Genomic DNA, 10,787 nt, shown 5'->3' with positions numbered 1-10,787 from the left:
ACAGCTTTGCTGGCTAATTTCTCTTTAAGTTCTAGCAGAAGTATGAAACCAAACCAAGTCAGTTGGAAACAGGCTGCTATCCTTTTTTCACACTATAAGAATAATTTTTTTTTTCTGACTACCACCAAGTAATATCATTAGTGCTGTATGGTATATGATGGCATCGCAATTAGTGCTAAGAAGTTATTGGGTGCCATGTGCAACCAGAAAAGAAAGGTACGGAAAGCTTGCACACACCACTGTCAAGGAGAGAGGCTGCGATTCTGCAGAAGACCCAGTGTTATCCAACCGGCATTGTGTCAAAAAACGTGCTTCACGCGTGTATGTCGGCAGGGAAAGACACTGAAAAGAGGATTTGTAATCTGAATCAAACGTCAGCACATGTCTGAAACTACTTCACTTTATAAAATAATAGATTTTACGTACAGAAAATTAATAAATTTCTGTCTGCCTTGAAACCCATGACCCCTGGATCGCCAGCCAGGCACGCTACCAACTAGGCCATGCAGGCACATTGACTTTACTGAGGTACAAAGTGGGAGGGAGTGATGCGCGGGTGCTGTTGGCTTAATTTGAAGCCTAGCATTGTAATTACTGCAGTGAACTAGAGATGTGCCAATTAGTGAGAAACTAATTACAATAACATTATGTAGGTGAACTACAGTGTGGAAGAGTTCAAAGAACCTGTGTTGAGGCAACTGTGATAAATGTGTGAACACGAATGAAGAACAGTGACTGTGTGTGTGAAGAGAAACCGCTGCAGGGAGCCATAAACACTGTTGTGTGATACCCATGAATGCTGAGCTTAAGTGTGCCCCTACATTTTTGGGGAGCGAGACAAGTTGCATTGCCTCTTAGGTGTTACAATTTTCTTAAAAAAAGTGAGGTGTCTTTTACATGCAGAGTGAAAAGTTTGTGGAAGCCATTATTGGCAAAATAATTTATTTCCATCACTGAACTTCATGCATCCTAGAATTCGTTATGCAGCCTAACTGCGAATCATTACCTAGTGCAACAATACACATTGACGAATATGTTGCGTCTACAAAGATAAGAATTTTTTTGGGACAGACCCGTCTTTCATAACCGTTTGACAGTGGTATACATGCACATTAGTGTTGCCTAGTTCGCAAACTTAAGTAGCCAGCAGTCGCCTTTGCTAAACAGAAAAATGGCAGCACGTACACTGATATGGTCCAGTCACACTAAGGGTTCAGGGGGTGAGCAGGTTGTCTCAGATTTTTCATAAAATGACCAAACAGCATCCCCAATTTTCATGAAGCAAAACGCAAGGAAACATGTCAATGAAAATGGGATCTAACAGAGTTTCACTGGGAGGACAGGTGGGCAGTGATCTTCCAATGCATGCATTCAAGGTTGATGGCCCAGCACAGAAAAAGAACACAGACCACAAATCCTGGAAGGAGAAAAAGATCCCAAACCTGGGAAGACCGCCTGAGTAACCCAGAAAGATCAACAAAGTTTACTACTACTACTACGGCTATTATGATCCTTTTCCTGTAGAATTATTGAACCGGATCATGCCCTTCCAGCTACAAAATGCCATTTGGAGCTTTATTATTGAAACACAAATTACGTCCAGCTGCATAATTTATACCTCCATTTACCTTCAACTGAATTAATATACAAATTCTAGGTTTTCGTCACAGGTACAAATTTGAGCTAGAAGATGGGAATGGGTAGACGTGTGAAGACGCTGGCCAGGCCTTGCATTTTCATCTGGGAAAATGACCATGAAACAATTACTGACTTCTCCTTCAGGAAAAATAGTTCACTGCTGTATAACTACAAGCAGCTTGTGAAAGAGGCAGTCAAAAGCAAGCACACAGAGGCAACCAGATGCCATGAGACAAAGCATGTTGCGATCTTATCACACAAACAGTGCCACACAAGGCATGTTGCACCCTGAAGAACAGATGTTGTAAATGACTAGAGACACAGCGACCATGCTGTATGTTGAGGATGTTGTGGACTGCTGGCTCTCAACAAACACCAAAGCAAACAGAAAAGCACTGGTGAATGCATGTGCAGTGAACACCCTGGTGCTACAAGGAAAACATTTTGGTGGCTTCCTGTCTTTCACTGAACTTAAGCACCAAATAAAATGTGCGTTGTGTACAAGCAGAACACATAGGGAGGCACCACTCGAAGGAAAGCACTTCTTCACAATCACCAAAGCATGTGTTGAAGCACGCACTCAGCAAGTTGGCAGACGGTAGGCTGAAAACACTTGGGACACTTCCTGACTCACAAAAAACTGCAGCACCAGACAAAACTGATTTCTACTGTCATGGATACCACCAATATGGTCTAGTTTAATGAAGAACACCGAAATGATGAAGACTTCACCGGCTTCCTAGCAGTATGCCATAAAACTTGAAGCAGAGCAAATGTACACTGATTACTTGTGGCATAGCTACACGTGAAAACCGTGGCAGTGAGTGCAATTCCCGCACGCAGCTGCTGATCATGCACTTCCGGTCTGTCAGGCAGAACCCAAATGGTGCTGTGTCCTCCTCCTTGTTGTAGGTGTTGGTGCTCCTGCTATTATCACCACTTGCCAGAGATGTCATGGTCCTGCAGCTGAGTGTGGATGAATATGTTGGGTTGCACAATGCAAGCTGTGGTGACCTTCGCAGAGGACTCTTGATCATGCTGTACCATGGCCTTTGCAGACACCTCAGGAGCCCGGTATGGCCACCCGGCTGGTAACCAGACCAGCTGGGAAGTGACCAAACATGAATCTGGTATCCTGGCTCCAGAGCACATGAGACCCCATGGTGAGGGTGGTCTGCCACATCTGCATAAGATGCACACCATCACCTGCACACTAATCAATGCTGTGCACTGAAATCTCCCAACGAGCCAGACATAGTGTTCAGAAATAGTCTAGTTTTACGTACAAATGTAAAATACGCTCACTGCAAAACCAATCATTAGTATCACAGAAAACTGTTTCTATATAGCTAAAGGTACTTGATGGCAGATTTCCCAAACTGATGCACAGAAATAATTACTACAGTCTTTTTATGCTCAAGAAAACCGCTACAGAATGCACTGCAAGGAAGGGCACAAGTTTAACTGTTTATGACTACCTTGAGTTTTTTAGTATATGCATGCTTTCGCATTTTGCACCAATCGAAATGGGGCTACCTTGACATTGCAGTCACTGAGAGAAATTCAAAACCACAGAACAACACTGCGTGTCATGCACACCTATCTCCGCTGTCACCTGAAAAGTACAGACATGATTAATTTACATTATTTCCATATGTGGTTCTATTTACACTGTTCTTGCTTGCTGAATAAACTATATATAAATGCAATCAGATATCATTAGCCGTATGCAATCTTACTAAAGGCAAACATGTTATCCCTTAATGCTTGCCCCAACACACTAAGCGCGTGCTCACCAGCTTGACGATTTCCATGCGGGCAGCACATGAAGAGAGATTGCACACAAACGGGTCATGGATGGATCCCGCACAGACTTCGAGTGAGCTGGAACCTTCACCAGCAGGAACAACACACCTGTAAATAAAATGTACAAGAGTCGTACATATTTGTTTTTCGCGCGCCCTAAAGAGATGATTTTTTTCACCCTCCTACGGTCATTTCCACGTGACTGCTGTGTAACTGATGATGTAACACTGTTATGAAAATATTACCTTGAATAGCAAAATCACTTTTGTCTGCTTCACTCATAATGCTTAAGCCAGGGTATAGTATTCTTTTAGAGTTTCACGCAATTTTTTTTTCCACACTTAAGGAAACGACGCCTTCCAGCTGATTTCCCCTATGCTGCCTTTCCCATTCATCAACACCAAAAACAAAGAAATCGACCAACGTACTAGCATGCTAGACTTTGTTTTCTCAACTTGAGCCGTGTGCAAAAACTGAAAACAGTATGATGAAAAAAAAAAGCAACGCGAAATGCCGAATAAAAATTTCTGATTCGCAGCATGCATGCAAAAGGAATGAGAATGACGCTACACACACACGGATGTCTCGTCGAGAAGCCCGACACATTCCTGGAGTTTGTTGCTCGGCCGCGTGTCATCCGCTCATCACGCGCGCAAAGCCCATCCGTTCTGCGACGTTTCACAGCTGCCGATCGCCCCTCAGAGCTCGACAGTTCGGCACTGCTTCTCGCCGCAATGCATCCTTGCATAGCCACCACACCATATGCCTCGTCAGGTGATTGCACAGACGAGCTGTCTAGTCAGAGACAACTCGAAAGCATCGCGGTGACCTCGAAGGTCGCTCACCTTTCCCACTTACAGGATTTAACAAACGACGAATGAATGCAACGAGCAGCAAATCGCAGCGCCGGCACCGCCATTCGAGCAATTTTCGCGCTTCACTAACCGCACGGACCGATGATTTCTCACTGCGAGCGAAGGATTTGCAACGGGAGAGCAGTTAGCGCCCCTATGCGGCTGTACGCTTAAGCCTTCACTATTAACGCTCTCAAGGGTTGCTTATTTCAGATGTGCTCTTATAACGCCATACCATTACATTGTGCAATCAAAACAAGACTTTTGTAAGCTTAGTTTTGTCTTGAAATAAATACCCATTGAAGTGCGGCTACCTAACGCCGTATAAATCAGCATTTCACTAACTCATTTGCATGATTCGGGTACCTTTCGCCGGGCGAAATGATGGCGGCGAATTTCAGCCATCTTTTGCAATGGCGGCACAACGTAAACGTGATGAAACGTCATTCTGACATCACTCCAAAATGTGTGCCTATCACGTGCTTTACGTGATATTGTTCCAACCAATCAGATTCTAGGATGTTGCCATTTCCGGTGTGCAGCTATTTTCTCCAAATTGGCAAGTTGAGCGCAAGTGCTCTCGCGGCGGACCACTTGTAGCTTCTTTTCCCTTCACAATCACATATATGTACCAGCCGGGCACCAAGAATAGCGCTACGAAAATGCATTTTCAATGCCACGTCAATTTGACGTCACCGCAAAAAGTGCTCGTGTAACCGACCCTGATTGGCACGCCCATTGACGGCGATTGACACTTCTGACAGCCAATCAGAGAGGCAATATGGCGCCGACAGGCGAATGTGAATATCGAGAATCGGGCCCCTGCATGGAGCAAAAAAAAACCTTTCTCCTTCTCCATGCTTTCCTCCATAGATCTATGCTTTCCTCAAAAACCAATTTACCAATTTTTCAAGCTTGAAACACGAAGAAGGTTACTTCCTTATGAAGCGCTGTTTGAAATGAAACAGTCTGTTAATAGTCTTACGCATAGATTCGCTCTTTGTGTTATAAACGGCGTGCATTTTACTTAGTGCGCAAATTTACATAATATTATTGATAACTCACCCACCTACTTTCTGTACAATAGCATGTTTTGCAGGATGAAATGAGATTGAAGGCTTGCAATCTGTGCTTATATTAAAACGCTCATTATATTCAAGACCTAGATGCAAACGAACCAAATTTTATAAACAAGAAAGAAAAGATTAGCTGGGGTTTAGCTTTGGTTAAACCTGGTTGCGTAAGCCCGTCTCAACGTTTCTAGATAAAGACAGTTGGAAAAATTCAGGGGGCACTTTGACTGTCTAAAGTGCGTAGAGGCGAAAGCGTTTTCCGAACCACTTTCGCTGCTTCTGTAGGCACTGGTGGCGTCACATATAATTGAGTGCTAATTACTAAGTGAGGACAAATCACTAATTAATGGTTAATTAGTGATTAATGCCTGAATACTAATTAACTGCTAATTAATGACGCTTAAGCTTTGGCTTTAGGAGTGGAACGCGACAGCGTGTTGTAGCGCTGCCAGGGAGACTACGGAACGCCACCACCCGTTCGGCGCGATGCCGTGCCCTTTGAACCCAACGCTTTTTGAGGAAAGGAAATGGCGCAGTAATTCTCTGTCATCTCGGTGGGCACCTGAACCGCACCGTAGAGGAAGGGAGGAAGTGGGAGTGAAAGAAGACAAAGAGGGCCCATAATGAAGAAAATGAAAATTGTATTTGAGGAAAGGAAATTACGCAGTAACTGTCTCACATATCTCGGTGAACACCCGTCAAAATTCAGGGGGGGCACTTTTTTACCTAAAGTGTGGTCACTGTTAAGATGTTAAGCTTCGCCTCTTAGAGTGGAACGCGACAGCATCTTGCAACGCTGCCAGGGAGTCGATAGAACGCCATTGCCCATTCGGTTCTACGCCTCGCTCGTGGGTAAATTGGTTTTTGAGGAAAGGAAATGTATCTGTCTCTCATATCTCGGTGGACACCTAAACCTCGACGGAAGGGAAAGGAGGAGGATGGGAGTGAGCGAAGGCACCGTATTCACTAGACGCGCCTATGTTCATTCCAAACCATCGAGCTGGCATGGCGGAGTTGATAGCATGCTCGTCTCACACGCGGAGGACCGGGGTTCGATTCCCGAGCTCGACCAATTTCCTACTCGGTTTTATTTATTTATATGGCCTGACTAAAAATGTTAATTAGGCTAATTGGGTAATTAAGTAATTAACTAAGCTCGGACCCACTTACTTGGAGCATCACTATACGATCCCTTCAATAGACGATATGCGAAATTGCTTGGCGGTCTGGCAACACCGCGCCCACAACTTCCGGTTTCCATGTTGGCGCGGTCGAGCTCGTCGAGCTGGTGCATCGTTTGCTATGCGTACTTTCTTCTTGCGAGTGGAATTTCAACAGGCAAGCTTGTGGGGTTTAAAATGGGGAGATAAACACGTATTCCCCTTTTAAGCGCGGCTGACAGTTCAAAACCGCGCTGACCCCACCCCGTGGTCGCGTACGCTACTGAGCGCACGCCGACCACGGCGGGCCTTGCTCTGCGGGAACAAAGGAACGACACACTGGCTGACACAAACAAGGCATTTATTGCTATAGCAACAATAACGCCAGCTAGCAACAAAATACACTGAGGAATCTAGGATGTCCGACTCACCAGCACGGCTACGAGCGAACGTCCGCCCACGGTAGGGCAAAGGGAAAACTTCGAGGTCGAGCGGGACGGGCTCGGCGGGAGTAAGTTTCAACCAAGAGGCGCCCGTCGACGAAGAGCGAAGCCGCGAGCGAAACGTCCGCTTGCTTCCCGGTGCCGAGGGAGAAGAGCCCCCGTAGCTCCCCGCGAGCGCGCAGCAAAACGCCATCCGTGGCGCTGGTGTCGCTGCGACGCGAGCGCCCTCCCCTGTTAGTGGAAAGTCACCGAACCGAGAGGAGGGCTTTGCGGAGGAGCTAACCACAGGGAATTAGCGCGTTGAGGGAAAGCGAACGCAGGGGACGAAAGCGTCCCCACATCCCCCCAACCTTAAATAGACCCCCGCGCCTGCAAGTTACATGCTATGGAGGAGTCTCCTGGTCTTCATGCACTTGAGGCAGGTCTTGCAGCGGAGGTCACGCCGACAGCGTGCACGCAGTCTTCCGCGGTATTCCGAAGGCGGCGTGAGGGTCTCCGCTGGGACGGCTCGCATGGCCCGCGGACTATGTGTCCGCAGGCCCGCGAAGAGGGCCGGTTGACCACTGCAGGCCAGATTCCGCAGTAGTCGCCAGGGTAACAGCAGCCAGACGTGGCTGCTGTCTGGTCTCGCCACGGCTGCCCCGGATGGATGCGGCGAACAGGATACAGGCCGCTCCGTCGCAGCAGGCGGCAGCGAGACGATGTGCACAGGACAGCAAGCCGCAGTGGCTCCAGATCTGTAAAATTTACGAAACACACTCCGCATGCCTTTAACGTAGGTCACGGGAGGGGAAACGGTGTACACAAGGGCCTGGTGGCTCAATGCTCAACTCGCTAGCAAAATGTGTCGAGCGGCTGTGCAACGCAAAGTTCGAGTGAACAAAGCCCTTTCTTGAGTTGAACGAGAATGCTCGGTTCATGCGAGGTTAAAAAAAACGGGTGGGCCAGCAAAGTGCGCCCCCTCTCAATACCACGGTCCGGTGGTCGTGTCACTTTTGACAAGGTGCAGGCGGCTATGAATAGCCTTAGGCCTCAATGCCACTGTGAAGGTCAACGACCCCCAACAAAAGAAAGACCCGAAACGGGTTTCGTGCGCGCAGCCGCGAGGAGACATCAGCGTTGTGGGGTGGTCCTCCCCGCTCACTGCACGAAGCAGCTGCTGAGTGATCGGCGCCCACCGTATCGGACGGTGTCGGAACGCCCGGTGCCGAGCTGCAATACCAGCGAGCTCGTAACGGCACCCGTGGCCCCAGGCCACCCGGCTCCCAGAGCCGCGACTCCCAGAGTCGAAAAAGAGACAGCGAGAAAATATATACAGAAAACTCGGACCACCCACGCGGCTTCCGTACTCACTCGCTTCGGGCTCGGCAACTACGCGGGCGCTAGGCCTCGCGCTCCCTCGATGCGGACCAAGTGGTTCTTGAAGAAATTCCAGGAAGAAAACTTCACAAAAAAAAAACATGCTGAGCATGTCGAAAAGTTCAAACATGCTGCAGCGCAATACACCTCGCACTCAAGAAAGCATGCCGCAGGTCCTAGCGATCAAAATTCACTCTAGGCCTAGCACTTCTCAAGTCCGGACAAAGAGCGTTCCTCGAACCGAACAGACTGTCGTCCAATGTTCCAAGAGCAGGCCCCACGTTGGGCGCCAGATGTGGGGTTTAAAATGGGGAGATAAACACGTATTCCCCTTTTAAGCGCGGCTGACACAGTTCAAAACCGCGCTGACCCCACCCCGTGGTCGCGTACGCTACTGAGCGCACGCCGACCACGGCGGGCCTTGCTCTGCGGGAACAAAGGAACGACACACTGGCTGACACAAACAAGGCATTTATTGCTATAGCAACAATAACGCCAGCTAGCAACAAAATACACTGAAGAATCTAGGATGTCCGACTCACCAGCACGGCTACGAGCGAACGTCCGCCCACGGTAGGGCAAAGGGAAAACTTCGAGGTCGAGCGGGACGGGCTCGGCGGGAGTAAGTTCCAACCAAGAGGCGCCCGTCGACGAAGAGCGAAGCCGCGAGCGAAACGTCCGCTTGCTTCCCGGTGCCGAGGGAGAAGAGCCCCCGTAGCTCCCCGCGAGCGCGCAGCAAAACGCCATCCGTGGCGCTGGTGTCGCTGCGACGCGAGCGCCCTCCCCTGTTAGTGGAAAGTCACCGAACCGAGAGGAGTGCTTTGCGGAGGAGCTAACCACAGGGAACTAGCGCGTTGAGGGAAAGCGAACGCAGGGGACGAAAGCGTCCCCACATCCCCCCAACCTTAAATAGACCCCCGCGCCTGCAAGTTACATGCTATGGAGGAGTCTCCTGGTGTTCATGCACTTGAGGCAGGTCTTGCAGCGGAGGTCACGCCGACAGCGTGCACGCAGTCTTCCGCGGTATTCCGAAGGCGGCGTGAGGGTCTCCGCTGGGACGGCTCGCATGGCCCGCGGACTATGTGTCCGCAGGCCCGCGAAGAGGGCCGGTTGACCACTGCAGGCCAAGATTCCGCAGTAGTCGCCAGGGTAACAGCAGCCAGACGTGGCTGCTGTCTGGTCTCGCCACGGCTGCCCCGGATGGATGCGGCGAACAGGATACAGGCCGCTCCGTCGCAGCAGGCGGCAGCGAGACGATGTGCACAGGACAGCAAGCCGCAGTGGCTCCAGATCTGTAAAATTTACGAAACACACTCCGCATGCCTTTAACGTAGGTCACGGGAGGGGAAACGGTGTACACAAGGGCCTGGTGGCTCAATGCTCAACTCGCTAGCAAAATGTGTCGGGCGGCTGTGCAACGCAAAGTTCGAGTGAACAAAGCCCTTTCTTGAGTTGAACGAGAATGCTCGGTTCATGCGAGGTTAAAAAAAACGGGTGGGCCAGCAAAGTGCGCCCCCTCTCAATACCACGGTCCGGTGGTCGTGTCACTTTTGACAAGGTGCAGGCGGCTATGAATAGCCTTAGGCCTCAATGCCACTGTGAAGGTCAACGACCCCCAACAAAAGAAAGACCCGAAACGGGTTTCGTGCGCGCAGCCGCGAGGAGACATCAGCGTTGTGGGGTGGTCCTCCCCGCTCACTGCACGAAGCAGCTGCTGAGTGATCGGCGCCCACCGTATCGGACGGTGTCGGAACGCCCGGTGCCGAGCTGCAATACCAGCGAGCTCGTAACGGCACCCGTGGCCCCAGGCCACCCGGCTCCCAGAGCCGCGACTCCCAGAGTCGAAAAAGAGACAGCGAGAAAATATATACAGAAAACTCGGACCACCCACGCGGCTTCCGTACTCACTCGCTTCGGGCTCGGCAACTACGCGGGCGCTAGGCCTCGCGCTCCCTCGATGCGGACCAAGTGGTTCTTGAAGAAATTCCAGGAAGAAAACTTCACAAAAAAAAACATGCTGAGCATGTCGAAAAGTTCAAACATGCTGCAGCGCAATACACCTCGCACTCAAGAAAGCATGCCGCAGGTCCTAGCGATCAAAATTCACTCTAGGCCTAGCACTTCTCAAGTCCGGACAAAGAGCGTTCCTCGAACCGAACAGACTGTCGTCCAATGTTCCAAGAGCAGGCCCCACGTTGGGCGCCAGATGTGGGGTTTAAAATGGGGAGATAAACACGTATTCCCCTTTTAAGCGCGGCTGACACAGTTCAAAACCGCGCTGACCCCACCCCGTGGTCGCGTACGCTACTGAGCGCACGCCGACCACGGCTGGCCTTGTTCTGCGGGAACAAAGGAACGACACACTGGCTGACACAAACAAGGCATTTATTGCTATAGCAACAATAACGCCAGCTAGCAACAAAATACACTGAGGAATCTAGGATGTCCGACTCA

General features: G+C 49.7%; 1 protein-coding gene across 1 annotated transcript; it reads right to left on the bottom strand.

Annotated features, from left to right (window-relative positions):
• Positions 1-1,529: 1,529 nt before the first annotated feature.
• On the bottom strand, positions 1,530-3,931 carry LOC149326191 (uncharacterized). The gene is made up of 2 exons (XM_089562976.1): positions 3,435-3,931; positions 1,530-2,821 (listed from the first exon to the last, which is right to left on the bottom strand). Exons 1-2 carry the CDS (start codon positions 3,463-3,465, stop codon positions 2,367-2,369), a joined length of 486 nt encoding a protein of 161 aa, XP_089419102.1. The 5' UTR covers positions 3,466-3,931; the 3' UTR covers positions 1,530-2,366.
• Between the last annotated feature and the right edge of the window lie 6,856 nt (positions 3,932-10,787).

The sequence above is a fragment of the Amblyomma mixtum genome, chromosome 10 (assembly GCF_055824585.1).
Source record: "Amblyomma mixtum isolate Tamu chromosome 10, ASM5582458v1, whole genome shotgun sequence".
Taxonomy (NCBI): domain Eukaryota; kingdom Metazoa; phylum Arthropoda; class Arachnida; order Ixodida; family Ixodidae; genus Amblyomma; species Amblyomma mixtum.
This window is presented reverse-complemented; position numbering and strand designations above follow the sequence as displayed.

Bases quoted from the DNA above. Each gene is read 5' to 3' on its own strand.
- LOC149326191 (XM_089562976.1), bottom strand. From the start codon at position 3,465: ATGTGCTGCCCGCATGGAAATCGTCAAGCTG. The intron at 2,822-3,434 runs GTGAGCACGCGC...CATCTTATGCAG, and splicing joins GCATGGAAATCGTCAAGCTG to ATGTGGCAGACCACCCTCAC.